The 20,642-nt window shown below is 48.8% G+C and overlaps 1 protein-coding gene across 1 annotated transcript in view; it reads left to right on the top strand.

The window, feature by feature from the left end:
• Positions 1-4,787: 4,787 nt before the first annotated feature.
• The window catches only part of SEZ6 (seizure related 6 homolog), a 93,440-nt gene continuing 77,585 nt past the window's right edge, over positions 4,788-20,642 (top strand). Inside the window, exon 1 of the mRNA XM_033172567.1 lies at positions 4,788-5,019. Within this exon, the coding sequence (XP_033028458.1) occupies positions 4,953-5,019 (67 nt within the window). The 5' untranslated portion in view covers positions 4,788-4,952. The remainder of the gene's footprint in view (positions 5,020-20,642) is intronic.

Below are 20,642 nucleotides of genomic sequence, written 5' to 3' on the forward strand. Positions count from 1 at the left end.
TGTATCATGAGCTTGTGATCTCTCTGTGGTTTTTTGGCTATTTGTCAGAATGGGGCCTTCTGCCTACTGTGTTCTGGATTTCTGCTAAATCCCCCCTGATTTGAGAGCACTCACACACTGTGGGCTTGGCAAGTGTTGAGACCACTCTAGCCGCCCATGCCCTAGCCTGGCTTTTACTTAACACTCTCCGGCCAATTCTGTCCTCCTTGCCACCAATCTCCTTCCAGCACTCTGTGTGAGTGAGTATTTGTGCACGCACACGTGTGTCTTCGTTGCCAGCTTCAGTCTCTGGTGGTGTCCAGACTAAAATCTCCAGCATCAGCAACTATGAATTTGCTGACCGTCCCTCTCTATCCCTCTGGCTCAGCTGCTTCTGTAAATTCAAACCTCTTTGGGCAGATTTGGACAAGAGGCCCTACTGCATCCATGCAGCCAAAATTAACATTTCAGAGGCAGTAACTCCCTGTGTCAGTTTCTCTTCTTCATTCCTAACAACGGGGGGGGGGAACCCATTTGGATTTTTATTATTGTATATTTTTAAATAAACAGCTAAATTCCACCTCTCCCCGCCACCACCCGACACACACACACACACACAAACATACACACGCACACATCCCCAACATCAAAATAAATGTCCAGAAATCAGCTTGCAGCAATTTCTCTGTGAGATCTTTCCAAATGCCATCTGCCTGCTCGGAGAAAAGTCTCCATGCTTACATCAAATCTCTCAGCCTCGGTAGGAGGTTAAAATTCAATTTAAAGCAATTTTTTTAAAATAGAAAAAGGTTTTAAAAAAACAGTCAGGGCACAGGAGCAGACTTCTGGAAGCTGAGATATGTTGCAATCCATTAAGTGTATTAAATAAAAAGGATCGCCGCTCGGATTTAATTGCGCATGATATCTGCCCCAGAAGGATGTCAGGCCAAGAAATACGGCAGGATTGAAGATAGTCAATAGAGATTCTCTTGCTCTGGAAAGCACCGGGAAAGACAGCGGAGGTGCGGGAAGTGGGGCAAGCAGAATTTTAGGGCAGGAGAATTCTATTGGTCTGGGGTGAAGAACCTTTCCCCAGCCCAGTGGTTACAGTTCCTAAAGGGCAGCTTTCCATGGGGCCATGTGCAAGAAAGTGGGCTGAGGCAGGTGCAAAAAAGTGGGCGGGGCAAAGGTTGGAACTCCTCACTTTGTACAATGGGCTGGATTTCAACTCTGTAAAAGTTTCAGGATTCTATCTACGCACACAGACGCAAGAATACTTTTGTTGTTGTTGCTACATTGATATACCACCTCCTTCTTCAAGGAGCTTGAGGGTGGTGTACGTGGTTCTCCTGCCCATTCTGTCCTCACAACAACCCTGTGAGGTAGGTTAGACTGAGAGGCAGCGACCAGCCCAAGGTCACCCAGCGGAGTTTTGTGGCTCAGTGGGGATTCAAACCTTGGTCTCTCAGGTCATAGCCCAATATAGGAAGAGCCTGCTGGATCAGGCCAATGACCCATGTAAGTCAGAATCCTGTTCTCATGGGACTCTCGTAAGCAGGACCTGAGCACCAGAGCCCCCTCTCCCCTCCAGCACCTGTGGGTGCCATTTAGGCCTGCCCTTTGCCTGAGGAGCCTCTCAGCCAGAGGAGAAGCATGCTTCCTCCAACCACAGAGGCAGAGCTGAGCCTAATCCTCTTCAAAAGCCACACAGGCCTGGGGTTCTGCACCACATCTTATCTAGGGGGACACAATATTCCCTCCCCAGATCCATCAGAATGTAAGAAGAGCCTCTCCCCCAAGACTTCAAGTCACACACACCCTTTCCAGCTTTTGCTCCACACAGGCAGATGGAGTGGCTGAATTTGGAGTATTGTGGACAGTCCTGGTCACCTTCCCTCAAAAAGGATATTGAAGAACTGGGAAAGGTTCAGAAAAGGGCAGCCAAAATGATCAAGGGGGTGGAGCGACTCCCCTGTGAAGAAAGGTTGCAGCATTTGGGACTTTTTAGTTTAGAGAAAAGGTGAGCAAGAGGCACCGTGACAGAAATGATGTGTGGCATAGAGAAAGTGGAGAGAGGAAATTTTCCTCTCTGTCCCACAGCAGTAGAACTTGTGGACATCCAGTGAACCTGGATGTTGGAAGATTTAGAAGAGATAAAAGCAAGTCCTTCTTCATGCAGCAATTAGTTAAACCGTGGAGCTCTGTCCCACAGGAGGCAGCGATGGCCACTAACCCAGAAAGCTTTAAAAGAAGAAGGCTGCCAATGGTTTTGAGCCATTATGACGATGTTGTGCCCTCCACTGTTGGAGGCAGTGATGCTTGCCAATACCAATACCATAACATTATGTTGGATGACTGGGAGAGATTGTGGAAAGAAGGTATCAAATTTACGGCATGCAATAGTTTAAGAGAAAACATTATGAAAATGATTTCTAGATGGTATCTGACACCAGTTAAGATAGCTAAAATGAATCCTAAAATGACAAATATGTGTTGGAAATGTAAATCTATGGAAGGTACCTTTTATCATATGTGGTGGTCATGTCCAAGGGTAAATGCTTTCTGGGACAAGATCTATAATGAACTTAAGAAGGTAATGAAAATTACCTTTAGTAAGAAACCAGAGGCATTTCTCTTGAGCATGACCAACGAAGAGATACCCAGGCAGGATAGAGTGTTTTTTATGTATGCCACAACAGCTGCTAGAATTCTACTTGCAAGAAACTGGAAAGGTGAAGAGAACCCGTCAGTGGAAGAGTGGCAGATGAAGTGAATGGAATACATGGAACTCGCCGAGCTGACCGTGAGAATCCGAGACCAGAGGGAGGAGAAGGTGTCACAGGATTGGAAGAAATTTAAGGATTATTTAGTAAATAATGTAAAATTGAACATTTGAGCAGAATTAGTTAACAGAATTGGCTTTAGCTTGTTAATGTGAGATAAAACTGTTCAGAAGAAGTTTTGTTGCAAATGATTTAATGGTTTAAGAATATCTTAAGATATTGAGTTTAAGTGATGATTTATATTTGATTAATTAATCTAAAGATTATTAAGAGATATGGTAAATGTCGATAGAAAAAGATATAAAGCTACCCAAAATATAAATGATTTTGAATGCAGTGGAGGGAACAGGGGAAGCCCCTACACAGAGAAGATAGAAACAAGAAAGGTACAAAGATAAGTGTGTGTTTAGGTATGTATATGTTTTTTTCTCATGTTTATTGTTGTTATTATTGTTGATTTGTTTATTGTTTATTATGTATTGTGTTTTCTTATTGTGTATATGTAGTGTTTTTCTTTGTCTTATTGGAAAATAATAAAAACTTTATAAAAAAAACAAAAACCAATTGTTGGATACCACAAGGTGAGAGATGTGCTCAGGTCCCCCTTATGGGTTTCCCACATTGGGCATCTGGTTGGCCACTGTGACAACAGGATACTGGACTAGGTGGGCCATTGGCCTGATCCAGCAGGGCTCTCCTTGCATTCTTATGATGGCTTTTGTCGACAGCAGCAGGAGAGTTTCTGTGCCAGGCCTGGCCCAAACAGAGACTTAGCACAGTGGGGATTTAGCCATACATCTCATCTGAGTCCAGACCGATCAAGTTACTCTAAGCCCAGAGGACATAAATTCATGAGCCAATTGGTGGGGGAACTTTATCAATCCCCTCAGTGGCCAGGGTTTGAGCTGACTGGCAGAAGGGGGGGGGTTGCAGGGGGTGATCTTTCCCTCCACATCCGCCTCTGGTTGTTCTGCAGAGCTTGGCTCAAAATGCCATTGGCTTTTAACTATATAATATAATGATAATTAAGTTCTTTCTCTCGCTCCCTCTCCTCCCCCCTCCCCACACCCCCTCCCCACTTCTCCTGTGAGCACAGTTTGCTGCTGATGCAGCTGCCTGCAGCCTTGGCATTTATTGAGCGCAAAGTAATAATTTATTGTCCTTTGTATGCTCAAAAGCCATCTTCATTATCCCGTGAATTTGAAAACGCCGAGCAAGTAGATGGGAGTATTTAGATCAGCATTTTTGAGGGGTGATGATGGGTTGATAAGGAGGGGAGGTGGGTGGAGAGAGGGAGAGAGAGAGAGAGAGAGAGAGAGAGAGAGAGAGAGAGAGAGAGGAAAGGGGGGTTCCTGGAAGCTGACATCAGAAAAGGGCACACTCTGTTGAAGTCCTTCCTTGATTAAGAACCCCCTTTCCCTAACTCAACAAACCCTTTCTGAGCTTAGATCCCCCACTCCTACTTTGATAGCCCATTTTCCACCTGTGTGGGGATTTTATTATTATTATTATTATTATTATTATTATTATTGGAGGGGGGAGGTAGGTGGGGAATGGAAACTCTCCAGAGGGGATCTCAACCTACAAAAAAAGATTAGTGGAAGATATGAAGGGATTGAACACTCTCTCCTTCCAGAACTTAGGAGACTGCTTTGCTGGCTAGAATCCCACCCTCCAGGCAAGGAGGAAGGGAGAAAGAGAGAGGGGGTGAGCAGGTTGCGTTTCTTTCTTCCTGGCCCCCCTCCCCCACTGAAAGCGGTGGGGCCCCCTCCCCCGAGGCTAGGCCGATGTTAGTCAATGCGATTCGCTCTACAGGATTTGTCGGCGTCGCCGTACTCGGAGCGTTACGGTAAGGAGCTGTCCTTCAGCACCCGGCGGGCGGCGATCCCCGGCGCCGGCGCTGCTGGGCGCTGTCCGCCGTGCTGAAAGCGGCGCTCGCTTGCTCGCTCGCTCGCTCGCCAGCTGTACATCGCGCGGAGCCGACAGCTTCGGGGGCTGGTCGCGGAGCTCGGATGTGTAGAAGAGGAGGAGGAAGAGGAGAAGTCCCAGCCTCGACCGAGCAGATCGCCGAAGGGGGACAGCAGCCCGGCCGGTCGGCCAGCCCTGGAGGGGAGCACCCCAAAGCGCTTGCTTGGGGGCGCGGTGGAAGCCTCTCCGCCTCTCCGCTCGTGAAGCCCCCCTGGACGGGCGATGAAGGGGTCTCCGGCTCCAGCGACCTGTCTCCTCTTAGCAGCCCTCCTCGGGGTCCGGGCGCAAGGTAGGCGATCGCTTCGGGGTGGGGGTGGTGGGCAAGCCCCCTCCATCTCTTTCATTATTAGGGATGTGAGATTTGGGGGGCGGGGGGTTGACTGTGGGAAAATAACAAAGTGCTTTGCCTAGCATCGAAGCCTCACTCCCCAAAACCCGTTTCGCTATAAATTGCGTTCTTAATACCCCCCTGTTTATCTCGCCTCCTCTTCTCTCGTCGTCCCCCCGCCCGTTCTATTTTTCTTAGCAGATTGCGAGCCAATAGCTTCGGGGGTTCCCTTTGTAATTACCCCACCGTGCGTGCTAATCTTGTTGTTGTTTTAAAGGGGGGGAATGTTATTATTTGACGGAGCGAGGAAAACAAGGGGGAAACAGCGTACAATCGTGTTCGAGCCCCTTGGAGAAGAATTGACACACACCCCAAATCTGTACGCGCAGGCGAGAAGGAAAAGAGCCCAGCGGCTGATATAATTAGGTTACAGGAGGCTGCTCTGTGTTGCAAATGAGGGTCTCGCCAGGCGCCTCAGGCAACTCAGCCCCCTTCCCCAGCCACCGCCCCCCCCCCCCAACCTCAGCCCATACGGCCGTTTTGACTCTCCTGGATTGGATTTAAAATAATAACAATAATAACAATCCAGAGACGCTCCTCGTATGAAACTTCTCCAAGTTCCTCTCGCCAATACTTTTTTTTTTAGGAGGAGGAGGAGGAGGAGAGAAGAAGGTTCCCCAAAAAGGAAGCCTTCTAGAATCTGCAAGCCCCTCTTTTGAGATACCCCCAGGGACCCCCCCGGGTTTCCTAAAGTGGGTCAACCTGACCTCTGTCCTTTAATCGTACTCCTGTATGCACAGACTCTCCTTGACCGGCCAAGGTCTGAACCTGTTTTTAATCCCAGATCAAGCAGGGCTAAGCGCCCACTTACTCCCCTGGGGTTAATTTAGCTCATCTGTAGGGAAAGGGGGGGTGCCTTAGGGGATCCTGAAGCACTGAATTGTTAGAGCAACACTCCACTGATGTGTGGGGGGGTGGATCCTTGTCCCAAGGGATATTATTTATGATTCTTAATTTCTGAGTGTGTTTTTACTTAGTGAACATAGTTACCTGGTGGTGGGTTCTCTTTTTCCGTAATTAGACAGCCTTTTATTCAAGGCTCTACAAAGCAACTTTCGGGTGTTTACTATTGGACAGGGACCTAGGTGCCACCAGTAAACTCTGGACAATTTTTTTTTATTTACTTATCTTTAAAGCAGTGAAAAACATGTACAGATATCAAAAATATTCTATACATAAAAATAGCAGAAACAGCTTGGGGAGAATGCCTGATCCCCTCTTCTTTTAAAAATAAATGTTTAAAAGGAAGGTCTGTGTTCTCAGACTTATATGGGGGATTTGGAAGGGGTCTTGTGAAAGTGGGCCAGTGCATCATTTACAGGGACAGAGCCCCTTTCAACGCCTCTTCTTCCCCTCCAAGAGATTCTGAACTGCTAAGGCTGTGATTCAATTTCCTGCCTCTCCCTTCCCAGTGGGGCTTATAGAGGATTGTGCTGTTTCAGGCACTGAGGACAAGGTGCCCCCTTCATAGAATCATTGAATTGTGGAGTTGGAAGGGACCCCGAGGGTCATCTAGTCCAACCCCCTGCAATGCAGGAATCTCAACTAATTTTTCCATGACAGATGGCCATCTAACCTCAGCACAAAAAGTCCTGAATCTACTCTAGGACTTTTAAAATTGGGTTGCGAGGGGGTGGGTGGTGTCACCGCCAACAGCAAAAAGTCAAATTGGACCTATATCTTTTTTTAAAAGTATTTCCAAAGTTGGGTTGATGGCTCTCTCACTCTCTCTCTCTCTCACACACACAGACATGTATGCACGCACACACTGCCCTGTGATTAGGATTGCTCCATGAATAAATGTGAAGCCTTTTGAATTTTTTGTTTTAAATTGTTCCCTTGGATTTATTCCAAATAATGGATGAATCATTAATGCTCCCCCCTCCCATCTGTCTGCCTGTGTCACAACCAAGAGAAGAGGCACAATACCTTTATTGTAACAATAAGTTAACAACTCCCCTTGTTCCTGATTTATATTTGCTCTTGTGCATTTTGAAGTGCAATTTTTCAAAAGGATGCTGAGATGCCATTTTAAGGCAGGGGGTGAAAAAGCTCTGCACCGCACATGAAAGGCCCTGCTCCTGGGTGCGACCGAGATTGAAATCAAGGGAATATGGCCTATTATAAGGACATTCACTGTAATCGTTATTCCATATATAATGGTAACCAGGTCTGTATGGACAGATGCTCCTCTGTGTAGTAAGGGAGGGGATGATCCACACTTGCCACCCTTCCCAAATGATGTCCTTTTGGTAAACGCACAGCTGCATGGTTTCCCCCCCCCCCCGGATTTTAATACACGGTTTGGGGGTGTTGTTGTCCAGACCAAGGTGGAAACTTGACTTCTAGGGTGGGTGAGCTTTGAGAACCTGTGTAGTTTCTGAAAAATACACAACGTTACACCTAGGTGCTCTGCATTAAGGATGTAATCCTGGTTTTGTAATCGCAGACACTGAAGTCGTATAGGTTCCCCACCACGCCAAGGATGCGATGGCAGTGAGGGAGAAGCCCGGTTTTGGGGGCCCTGAACTGTGTGACTGGGGACAGGGGTGTGTCAACGGGTATTGAAGAGAGACCGATCCAGGCAGAGCAATCTCGAGTAGTTCCTCACCAGCGTCTCCCAAGGAAATCAAAGTCCAGACGGACCTTGGAGTTTAGGAAGGTGGGGCAAGGTGAGCATTTATTTGTGTGCGTGTTGTGGGGGGAGGACTCTCAGGTGGAAAAGGGGGCCTCGCCTTAGAAGACAGGGCCAAAAAAGTCGCTCTATTTGTGCAAAGGAGGGGGGGCAGAGGCAGATTTAGGGGAGTGCGGCCGGTTCACCTGCTCTGGGCGCCAAGAGGAGAGGGAGCCACAGGGGGCACAAAATTTTGGCATTGCCCAGGGCTCTGCTGAAATTTGAAAGCCCAAAGTCCACCACTAATGAGGGGCTCTTCAACCTTCCATGCCAAAGCAGATTGCATAAGAATATAGCATCTAGATCAAGGGAAGTAATAGTACCACTGTATTCTGCTCTGGTCAGACCTCACCTGGAATACTGTGTCCAGTTCTGGGCACCCCAGTTCAAGAAGGATACTGACAGGCTGGAACGTGTCCAGAAGAGGGCAACCAAAATGGTCAAAGGCCTGGAAACGATGCCTTATGAGGAACGGCTTAGGGAGCTGGGTATGTTTAGCCTGGAGAAGAGAAGGTTAAGGGGGGATATGATAGCCATGTTCAAATATATCAAAGGATGTCATATAGAGGAGGGAGAAAGGTTGTTTTCTGCTGCTCCAGAGAAGCGGACACGGGGCAATGGATTCAAACTACAGGAAAGAAGATTCCACCTAAACATTAGGAAGAACTTCCTGACAGTAAGAGCTGTTCGGCAGTGGAATTTGCTGCAAAGGAGTGTGGTGGAGTCTCCTTCTTTGGAGGTCTTTAAGCGGAGGCTTGACAGCCATCTGTCATGAATGCTTGGATGGTGTTTCCTGCTTGGCAGGGGGTTGGACTGGATGGCCCTTGTGGTCTCTTCCAATTCTAGGATTCTAGGATTCTATAAGAAGAGACTGCTGGATCAGGCCAATGGTCCACCTGCTCCAGCATCCTGTTCTCGCAGTGGCCCACCAGATACCCATTGTGGGAAACCTGCAAGCAGGATCCGAGCACAAGAGCCCTCTCTCCCCTCCTGAAGTTCCAAGCAACTGGCATTCAGAAGCATCAATGCCTCAGACCGCGGAGGCAGAGAGTAGCCATCTTGGCTAGGAGCCATCGACAGCCCTCTCCTCCTCCCCGAATTTGTTCACTCCTCTTTCAAAGCAATCCTGGTTGGTGATCATCACTGCCTCCTGTGGGAGGGAGTTCCATCGTTTAGTTAGGGCTGCCATATTTCAAAACGTGAAAACCCAGACACAAAAAGTTGTTGAGCTTTTCTTGGCCAAAGGAGTGGCAGTCCAGAACATCTGGAGGGCACCAGGTTGAAGATGGCCAGTTTATTTCATGATCGATTTATGCTCTTGGCAACTGGGCTCCCTCTCCTGTGACTGAGATATCATCACGTGAACACTTAAAATGAAAAATGCCTTTGACCTTTTTGCCTTCTTCCCCAGAAAGAGAGGAACTACCTCTTTTCACTGGGTTTTTTAAAACAGAGGCTGGATGGCCACCTGCCAGGGATTCTTTAGCTACGATTTCTGCTTTGCAGGGGGTTGGACTAGATGACTCTGGGGGTCCCTTCCCACTTTATAATTCTAGCTGCTTCACAGGCCTGTTTCCCTGAGAGCCGCCTGGCTGCTTTCTGAGTCTTTCTCTCCTCCCCCCTGCATGCCCCCTCATCTTTTGGAATGACAGCAAAACCACGACAAGGTCTTGGCCATAAGCTCCTTGGTCCTTAGTCACCCATAGGTGCCCCTGAACACACACCGCCCCTCCTTGTTGGCCCGGTTTGAAGAGGCAGGCCGCATCCTGGCAGCCAGGCTGAGTTCCTGAGCCTGCGCCAAATTGGGAAAGCTTCTTGGCTTAGCTGCTGCTTCAGGCCTTGATCTCCCTTCTTGGCTATTAATTGAGGATGGACAGACGGATTGTCGGTTGGGAGAAATCAGACTTTCAGATTTGTAACAAATCCCCGATTTGATCCTAGCGAATCACTCCGATATTAACTTCCCTTACTGGGGCTGGTCACACCACATGCCTGATTGAGCCAGAGATCGGTGAACTATCCTCTTCGCAGAGGCAGGGGGGGGCTCTGGGGAAGGTGTTAATCCTCATGTGAGCTTCCCTTGGTGGCTTTGCCCAGTGGTGGGCACGGCCCACCCCCTCTCTGTCTTTTGCAACAGCAGAAAGAGGAGGACTTGGTTTTGGGGGGCATCCAGAGGCATGCTTTTGTTGTTGTTGTTCAGTCGTTCAGTCGTGTCCGACTCTTCGTGACCCCATGGACCAGAGCACACCAGGCACGCTTATCCTCCACTGCCTCCCGCAGTTTGGCCAAACTCATGCCAGTCGCTTCGAGAACACTGTCCAACCATCTCATCCTCTGTCTTCCCCTTCTCCTGGTGCACTCCATCTTTCCCAACATCAGGGTCTTTTCCAGAGACATGCTGGCTGAGGCTAATTTCGCTTACTTCCTTTTTTTTAATCTCCAATTAAATCAGGTGTGCGCTCAGAATCCAGCGGCTCTGAGAGAGGCACAAAGGGATGGGAACCCCCCCCACACACACACACAACTGTCAGAAGGCAGTAATGGAGCCTTGACCTGATCCAGGAGGCCCTTCTTATATTAATATGAGGGTTCATGAGTGCGAAAGGAAGGCCTTAAGAGTGCCCCAGCACCAAAGGGTGCCACATGGGGACACCTGGGATAGTGTTTGTTTGGTTATGCATGTCCGCAGACAATTCCTAAGGTAAGTATACCATCATCTACCGGGCCATCCCATTTTTGATGGCCCCTGTTGATAAAGAATTCAGAGACAACCTGCCTTTGAGTTCCAGCTTCTGAAAATCGCAAGTGGAGAGAGTGATGCTGTTGCGCTCAGGTCATGCTTGCTGGCTTTGCATCATGGGAATCTGGCTGGCTACTGTGAGAACAGGATGTTGGGCTAGTTAGGACTTCAGCCTGATCCACCAGGGCTCTTCTTACAGAGGTCTACTGTGGTAGCAGAACCTCCATGCCCAGGGGCAGCCTACCTCTAAATACCACATGATGGGGAACCACTGGATTGTTGATGTTGTGCTCAGGTCCTGCTTGCAGGCTTCCCATACTGGACATTTTGTTGGCCACCATGATAACAGGATGCTAGATGTTGCCTCTTTGGCCTAATCCAGCAGCCAGGCTCTAGTCTAATGGTCTTACTAGCTGCACCAGCAACAGTTTTCTCTGTTTCCATGAGGAGGGCAGCTTAATTAAGACAGGTGTGTGTGTGTGTGTGTGTGTGTGTGTGTGTGTGTGTGTGCAGGCAGAGCCATCAGGGTTTGCTCAATTTTGGAATGTCTCCTTTTCTACTTCCTCCTTTTCCAGCTGGGACTAATTTTACATTTTGTATCATACATACAATTCCCACAATTCATATATACTGTGTGTGTGTGTGTGTGTGTGTGTGTGTGTGTTTTATAAAAACTGTAAAGCACCTAAATAGATATATTACAGAAATCACCTGCAGAGTCTTCTGTGAACCTGTGTAGTGGGAGATAGCTGATAACACCTTAGCATGACTGAGACCTCGGGTTGGTTTGTTTCTCTGGAGTATCCGCAGCCCACTCTTCAGCCAAAAAGGTTCCCAGAGTGGCATACACACAGTCAATTAAAACAAGGCAGCCTCTGCCCATAGGCTCTCTGTCCGAAAGAACACGACACACAAGGGAGAAGGGACAGGGAGGGAAGAGGAAAAAAATTAACGCAGGCACCAATTCTTTTTTTTTTTTTTTTTTTTACAGTCAATAACATTCTTTAATTCAATCAGTTAAAGAAGGTGCTGCATCTATAAACTTTTATTATGGAAAAAATTTGTAATTAACACATGCGTATTACACCCCGCTCGGAGAGTGGCACTTGGGGAGGGAGGGGAAGTGCCGAGGGCTGACTGGGACAGGGGAAGGGGCTGGAGAAGCTGGCCCACCACATCGCAGCAGCTGGTTCCCTTCTTTGCGGGCAAGGATGAGGGTCGAGCTACATGAAATGAAGGCTGGTTTAGCAGAGGGAGCCATTTTGTAGGCCTCAGCTTCCCTCCTGTGTGTGGAAAGTGCAGGTGGGGGGGGGAGAGTGGAGAAAGCAGGTGGGGATGATAAGCAATGGTGGGAGGGGCTCCCATGAGCACCAATTCTTAAACGGTTGCCTGCCAACAGCCAGGGCCAAAGTCAGAGTCACCAGGCTGCAGGAAGACCTTGTCACCTGAGCACAGCCAAGCCGGAGCAGGAAGCCCTCCGGTATTCCATCCTGCCCAGAAACAGCCAATTGTCACCCTGGGTGGGTCGAGCCAGTCCATAGTATGCCGCCTGCAGTTCAGCGGCTCCCCACAAGGGGCAGCAGCACACCCAGGGCCCAGCATTTCCTGACACTGCTTGCAGGGCCAGCTCAAGGCATTTTTCCACCAGAGGCGAGGAAGAAAATGGTGTACACACACACACACACACACAGGCACACATATGAGTTCACATGCATACAGGATCCAGTTCCACGACTGGCCATTGGAACTTACTTGATGAAACAGTTTCCTCCATAACAACAGACTAACAATAGACTAGCATAGCAGTTGTTAAGTGCTGGTGCAGAGTAATTTATCGAGAGTCATGCCACTGGGGCAGCTTTCTCACTCTGCCTAATGATAGGGCCGGTCTTCAGAACCCTGCCGCGGGATTTCTCTTGGGCACCATCGTGGAGATCTTTGCTCCCAATAGATAGATACCCAGTGTTGGACGTGTTCCAACAAAACGCAGTCCCTTCAGGGGAAATGCCTTTGGCATGAATTTTAAGGAGGAACACGTACTTCATAAATATTTGCTGGGATGGATTCCACCCCCACCCGCAAGGATTGATCCATAAGCAAGATACTGGGGAGAGAATGAATGATTGTTCTCTCACTCACTCAGAAATGCCAGAAATTGAGGTGATCCAATGAAAATGATTGGCAGTTGGCCCGCATCGGCCTGAAATGCAGGTACTGCTTCATCTAAACCATAATTAGGAAAACCGCTGTAGGCAAGATGCAGCAGTGGATGTTCATCAAATTCTGGGAACTGTCCATTCCTCTGATATGTGTGCAGAAGGTGCGCCCAGGTCCACAGAATCATAGAATTGTAGTGTTGGAGGGTACCCCCAGGGGCCATCTAGTCCACCCCCTGCAGTGCAGGAATCACAGCTCAGTCCTGGTATGATATGTATTCTAAAACAGGATGCTGGCCTGATCCAGCTAGGCTCTTCTTCTGTTCAGTGCCAGCCCTACTCAGAGGAGACCCTTTGAAAATAATGAGCATGACTAACAGGCGCATTATTTTCAATGGGTCTGCTCTGAGATGTTTTACTTGGATGCATTTTTTAAAATAGTAAAATGACCTACAAATGTAATAAATCGGACCAAATATCTAGGCAGTGCTAGGAAAGACTCCTGGCCAGGACTAGGAACAGTCCCATGTTGCCTGCTGATATTGTTGGACTCCAGCTCCCATCAGCCCTAGTCAATGTAGCCAATGGCAGTGAAGGATTGGGAGTCGGAGCCCAAACATCTGGAGGGCACCATGTTTACTGGAGTAGCTGGACCAACCAATGGCCTGGCTCAGTATCAAGCATCTTCCCACATGCCCTTTTGAACCAGCACTTAATTCAGAATCATGAGGACCAGCGTCTTACTTTATAATTAAAGGAAGTGCCTTAGGGAAGGCGTAGAGCCCTTGCTTTTCATGCAGGGGACCCCAGCTTCAATCCCCTTTGTGTGGGAGCAAACACAACAGCGCTAGAGTGGACATAGAAAGGGAACTCTAGGCCAGCCAGTCAGAACTCGCTGTTTCCCCTGGGCTGGGATGACTTCCTCTGTGTAACAGGAGATGGGTGTGGTCTCACCTGGGCAGGTTAACACAAAACCACAGGGACCACACTCCATCTTCCTCTCTTTGACCACGCTCTCAAAGAACAAGCACCACTGAGATGTTCTCTTGACTTCCAGCCAAGAGAACACAAAGGAGATGTTTTTCCCTTATGGAACAGTCTCCTGGGTAAATATTACTTTTACTAAATTTAAGCCTGCTGTCTGGGATCCAATTGTGAACAGATGATTTCTCGTGAGTAAACGTTTTATACTTTTATGGAAGACTGCATATTGTTTTATTTTGAGAGGGATTAATGGGGAAATACCAGGACATTTATTACAGAGGTTTTAACAAACCTGAGCAAGCTATCTGCTGTGTGTGTGTTTAAAAAGGGGAATGAGAACTCTGCTAATTTCTGGGACTTGTAAACACAAGTTGGAATAAGATATCTTAAACAATATACCCTCTCCTGCATCCCAAAACATTCCCACACTTTGCACCTCCTTTTGGGAATGCCTGCAACCCATGACAGTGCCAACAGTACTGGGCTAAATGCAATACTGCCTTTGGGGGGGGGGGCGCGACAAAAGATCGAAATAATTTTGCTTTGATTTTGAAATAAAATTGGCTTATTCAAATTGTGGGTTGGTAAAATAGCAAACGTATTAGGAGATCATTTGCGAGCGGGGCGCGAGATTCCGATTGCCTATGGGCCTCCGCAGGGTTCAACCCGGCACCGGCTAAGTGGAGGCGACGGTCTGACTCGGTCTAAGGCGTCTTCGCACGTTCCTAAACTAATGACGAGCTTGGCACGAGTTGTGTCGGCCGCCCCGAACCCCTGACTCGATCCTCTCTCCCACGCCCACCCGCCTTCGCGTTCATTTTGGGGGCGATTAGCTGACATTAGCCGCTTTGCATATAATAGGGAGGATGGGGGGGGGGGTCGTCTTGGAAGCCACGCGTGGCGGGCAGCTGGCGCTCGCTTTCCCTCGTAGTTCCTGGGCTTGGTGCGCTCTGTTCGCGCGCTCTCTCTCTCTCTCTCTCTCTCCCCGTGTGTGTGTGTGTGTGTGTGTGTGTAGCAGCTGGCTCTCAGCGGACGCCTCAGGGCACCAGAAGCGCGCCCTCGGGGGAGCGAGGACGGTGGGCTAACCTTTTAGCAAACTCCCGGCTCCTGGGATGGAGCCAGAGGGGAACTGAGCGCCACCCGGCGTCTCCTGGGGCCGAGAGGCGAAAGGAACATGAACCGCTAAGCGTCGAAATCGCAGGTTGTGTGTGTGTGTGTGTGTGTGGTGTGTGTGGTGTGTGTTTTAAAAGCGAAACTGGTGTCCCACATCTTGAACTCTTCTATGGGTGACTTGGAATGGAGGGAGAGAAATCTTGCTGGCAGGGGGCTGCTTTTGAGGGGGGGGGGCAGAAAGGCAGGGCGCCAAATGCCTGGTTGAATCATAGCACTGCAGAGTGGGAAGGGACCCCCAGGGGTCATCCAGTCCAACCCCCTGCAATGCAGGAATCTCAGCTGAAGCACCCATGACGGGCGGCCATCCAGCCTCTGCTTAAAAACCTCCAAGGAAGGAGAGTCCACAACCTCCTGAGGGAGTCCGTTCCACGGTCAAACAGCTCTTATTGTCAGAAAGTTCTTCTTGATGTTTAGTCGGAATCTCCTTTCTTGTAACTAGGAGCCACCATATAATAGCAATAATAATAATAATAATAATAATAATAATAATAATAATAATAATAATAATATTTATACCCCGCCCATCTGGCTGGGTTTCCCTAGTCACTCTGGGTGGCTTACAGCACATAAAAACTTGTAAAATATTAGACATTTAAAAATTCCTGATACAGATGTCTTCTAAAAGGCATTTTTTAATGTCCATCCTCTGAAGAAGTGTGCATGCACACGAAAGCTCATACCAAGAACAAACTCAGTTGGTCTCTAAGGTGCTACTGGAAAGAATTTCCTATTTTGTTTCGAAAAGGCAGGTAGTAGTTCATTTCCTTGACATCTGGTGGGAGGGCGTTCCACAGGGCGGGTGCCACCACCGAGAAGGCCCTCTGTCTGGTTCCCTGTAACCTCACTTCTCGCAGCAAGGGAACCGCCAGAAGGCCCTCGGAGCTGGACCTCAGTGTCCAGGCTGAATGTTGGGGTTGTGCATGCACACGAAAGCTCATACCAAGAACAAACTTAGTTGGTCTCTAAGGTGCTACTGGAAGGAATTGTTTATTTTATTTTGTTTTGATGGGGGTGGAGACGCTCCTTCAGGTCTGCTGGGCCGAGGCTGTTTAGGGCTTGAAAGGTCGGCACCACCAACACTTTGCATTGTGCTCGGAAATGTCCTGGGAGCCAATGTAGGCTCCAAAATATATCCTCTCAGTCTCCTGTTTTCCAGGTTGACATCCCCAACTCCTTCAACCATTCCTCATAAAGCTTGAAAAGTTTTCCCCTCGTGCCTAAAGATGATACGTAATGCAGGCTTCTGAATACCAGCTGCTGGGAACCATAGGAGGGGAGATTCCTCTTGCACCCAAATCCTGCTTGCTGGTTGGCCACTGGAAGAACAGGATTATTGACCAGAAGGCTGCTGGCAGAGCACAGCCACCCTGGCAACAAGTAGCCATCCATAGCCCCCTCCTCCACCATGAATTTGTCTCTCCCTCTTCTAAAGCCATGTAGTCTGGTGGCCATCACTGCCTCCTGTGGGAGAGTTCCGTGGTCTAACTACGTGCTGCATAAAGGGTGTGTGTGTGTGTGTGTGTGTGTGTGTGCGCGCGTGCGTGTCCTTTTACCTGTCTTGAATCTTCCACCCTTCAACTTCATCAGAGCTCCATGGGATCTTGTGTTTCCACATGGCAAACCATGCCTTGTTCCTCTACAGCAAAACATACAATAAAATACATTAAAATTCCACCTGCCATGTCAAAACTTTTGGCAAACCATCTCCCCTTTTCGTAGCTGCCAGAGCAAAGTTTGCTGTGTGGGTGCATAAATATGTCTTTGAGAGCAAGAAAGAGATACCGGTAATCTTTCCCCCCCAGGAGAGGGTCTGTGGGTCTGTTGTTCAGTGAGCTTCTATAAGCGGCAACTTAGCAAGTGATGTGCTGGCTGAGAAGGAGGCGTCAGTCAAGGAGTTCGCATTGCCATCCCAGGCATCAGAATTGGGGTGCATAACAGCGTGCCACTGTGTTCACCTGGGACAGATGGGGAGATCACCTGAGGAGACCAGATTCTGGTCTGAGGAGGCCCCTTTGGGGAATCGGCCCAGGCAACCCAGCAAGCAGCTTTTTCTCTGCGTGGAGGCGGTGGAAGAGGCGGCGAGGGAATGCGATGCGCTGGCAGGTCTGCGTTTCTCTTTCTGCTCTGAGTGCAGGAAAATTACAGCTTTCCAGAGATATCTGTATTTTTAGCCAGGGCCGGGCGCCTCGTAATTAATCTGGCTAAGGGGATATGGGGAGCGTGTTACATCTTTCTCCTTGAGAGCGCAGGAGTGGCGTGGCTTTCTGACAGGCAGCTCCTTGGAGTGGGGGAGGGGGTGGTTGTGGGGGAGGGGTGTGGTCTCCCCTCCCCCCCCCAAAAAAAAAACCCGAAGAGGGGGGAGAATATGGATTGTCTCATTATGAGCTTCCCAGAGGTTGCTAGAGGACCAGCTCTGCCATGAAGCCAAGGGAGGCAGGAGATCCTGAGAGGAGGGGAGGAACAGGTATGGGTGCTGGGGGGAGGCATGGGCTATCATTGCCTATTAGCCAGCAGGAGTGCCTGAGGTCATGGGTGTCATGCAGTGTGCATGGCCCTGGCACTGAAATTTGTGGGTGCCTGGCGCCTTCATGGGGAATTTTGTGGGTGCTCGGGCACCCAGGGGCCCTGGGAATTGGCACCTGTGTTAGCCAGGTTGGCTATGCTGTGCCTCCACTCCAATGTTTCTGAATCCCAGTTGCTGGAAACTGCAGGAGGGGGTGGGGAGTGTTACTGGCTTCCCTTTGGAGCTTCTGGTTGGCCGCCCCCTGTGAAGGTTCGGAAGGCGGTTATTGGATTTATTTACTGCTTAACGCCAACATACCTGTCAAAGCAGCTTGCAAGGTGTGCAAAGCAGGTACAGAAATATTAAAAGGTGAATCACGAAAGCACATGACGAAACGATCCCTGCTAAAACACTGAGATAAACGAGCGTAATTGAAGCAGGCAATCAAACAGCACGGCAATTAAAACAGGAGGCTTGGGTCGAGAGATCAAGGGAATGCCCGGGTAAACAGGTGCTTCCTAAAAAGCCGGCAGGATGCCAATACTGATTTGCTTGGGTGCCTCCTGCAAAGATGTTGTAGAAGTCGAGATTTTAGCTTGTCCACACTCGGTGGGGAGAGAAGATGAAACTATGGGAACAATCTCTCTTCTCTAACTAATGTCAGACGAATCTTGGTTCCTCTATGCTCCCTGGTTTTTTCCATCTTCACACAAGTTCTCTGCATTTCTGCATCCGTTTGCAAACCCATCTCTCCCCCTGCCCAGAGTCCTCGTGAAAATTCACCAGTATTTTTGTGCTAATTTTGTGGACACACACCTTTGAAAGCTATTTCCCCTACCATAATTGCTTGCTGAATGATACTTTCAAAAAATATATGTAATCTGCTGGTTCAGGTCAGTGGCCCATCAAGTCCAACATCCTGCTGTTCTCACAGGGACCAGCCAGATGCCTATATGGCTTCGAGTTACAAGAAAGGAGATTCCTATTCAACATTAGGAAGAACTTTCTGAGAGTAAGAGCTGGTCAGCAGTGGAACAGACTTCCTTGGAAGGTGGTGGAATCGCCTTCCTTGGAGGTTTTCAAGCAGATGTTGGCTGGCCCCCTGGCATGCATACTTCAGATGAGATTCCTGCATTGCAGGGGATTGGACCAGGTGACCCTCAAGGCCTCTTCCAACTCTACAATTCTATGATTTGAGCACAAGAGTAACTCTCCCCTCCTGTGCCTTCTTCCAGCAACTGGGATTCAGAAGCATCGCTGCCTCCAGCTGTGGAGGCAGAGCAGAGCCATCCTGGCTAGTAGCCATCGGTCGCCCACTCCTCCTCCGTGAATTTGTCTAACCCTCTTTTAAAGCCATCTAGGTTGGTGGTCACTCCTGCCTCCTGTGGAAGGGAGTTCCACAGTTTAACAGTGTGCTACACTGGATAGATAGATGTTGTTGTTCAGTTGTTCAGTCGTGTCCGACTCTTCGTGACCCCATGGACCAGAGCAGAGCACGCCAGGCACCCCTGTCTTCCACTGCCTCCCGCAGTTTGGCCAAACTCATGCCAGTCGCTTCGAGAACACTGTCCCACCATCTCATCCTCTGTCGTCCCCTTCTCCTTGTGCCCTCCATCTTCCCCATCATCAGGGTCTTTTCCAGGAAGTCTTCTCTTCTCATGAGGTGGCCAAAGTACTGGAGCCTCAACTTCAGGATCTGTCCTTCCAGTGAGCACTCGGGGCTGATTTCTTTAAGGATGGATAAGTTTGATCTTTTTGCAGTCCATGGGACTCTCAAGAGTCTCCTCCAGCACCAGAATTCAAAAGCATCCATTCTTCGGTGATCAGCCTTCTTTATGGTCCAGCTCTCACTTCCATACATCACTACTGGGAAAACCATAGCTTTAACTATACGGACCTTTGTCGGCATGGTGATGTCTCTGCTTTTTAGATAGATAGATGATAGATAGATAGATAGATGATAGATAGATAGATAGATAGATAGATATAAATAGATAGACAGATGCATTCATAGGTACAGTTATCCTTAAGAGACACATTTTTCTACCGTATTTGAGTTGGAGCCGTAGAACCAGGAGGAGTGGAAGCCTTGCTTTGTTTTCAGGATAATGAACCTAGCTCAGCTGTGGAGCCGTGTGAATCTCAGAGGATAACCTGAGTTTCATTTCATGCATTGTTTGAGGAAGAGCCAACTGGGGGATTTCTGATAACAGAAGGAGACCTGGATGCAATTCCCCCTCTCCAACCTTATCTGGAACCGGAGGCGGCCTTTCTTTGGCCTCTTGTTTCCATTGCCCCTCCGTCCATCGCCAAAGCCTTTTTGTCTCTGCAGATATGTGGCCAGGGACACCCCTCCCTCCCTCCCTTCCTCGCTCTGCTTGGCGAGGGCGGTCAAGGACATCAGTGCTGCAGCTTCCCCACGGAGGCAGGCAACTGAAAGAAAGCTAACCCTGGTTAATAGAGGTCAGGCAGGCTGGAATCCTGGGGGGGGGGGAGCGGGGAGTGTGGGGGGGCTCATTTCCTCCAGTACATTGGCAGGTACTCCAGCTCCCGCTACCCACCTCTCCCCCATTTGCTTAGAAAGCTTTTCTGTTCCACTTCTCGCTGCGGTGAGTTTCCAAAATCCACCCTGCTCTTTCTCACTGCTGACCCCCCCCCCTCTGTAAAGGAGCTCCATGGTGCACGGGGGGGGGGGCACCTTCCTTGCATGCAAAAGGCCCCACTGGCATCTCCAGGTTGGGCTGGGAGCATTCTCCATCTGAAAACTGGGTGAGGTGTCTCGGTTGTCTGCTGAGGACGGGAATCTTACTTTCTCGTTAGGGATAGATGGATGTGGCAAATAAATATACTGAAGTATGCATACATATGATTGCATATCATTGTGGGAATGTTTAGGAGTGTGGATGAGTATATATTATTTATATATCTCTATCCCAGCTTGTGTGAGCAAACTCCAAACTTAGCAGAGTTACATTCCCTTTTAATACACAGCAGAAAACGGTGGCATAGGCTTGCTAAAGCCTCTATAAGAAATATGTATTCCTGGTATATTGCCCTTCTTCCCTCTTAAAAGTAAAGACACAACACTGTACTGATTATAAAATATAAAAGAGTTTACTTACACTCATCCATGAGATACAGTACAGGCTCAAAGAGGCAGATAAGCTTAGATAAATATATTTACATGTGGTGAAGCTGATTCCATAGGGGAACAGGCTTCACCTCTGCTTCTCTCAGCTGCAAGCTGAGAGAGAGCATCCTGCTTGTTCAAAAGATGAGGCAAAATGGAAAATC

Source organism: Lacerta agilis, chromosome 15, assembly GCF_009819535.1.
Source record: "Lacerta agilis isolate rLacAgi1 chromosome 15, rLacAgi1.pri, whole genome shotgun sequence".
Lineage (NCBI taxonomy): Eukaryota > Metazoa > Chordata > Lepidosauria > Squamata > Lacertidae > Lacerta > Lacerta agilis.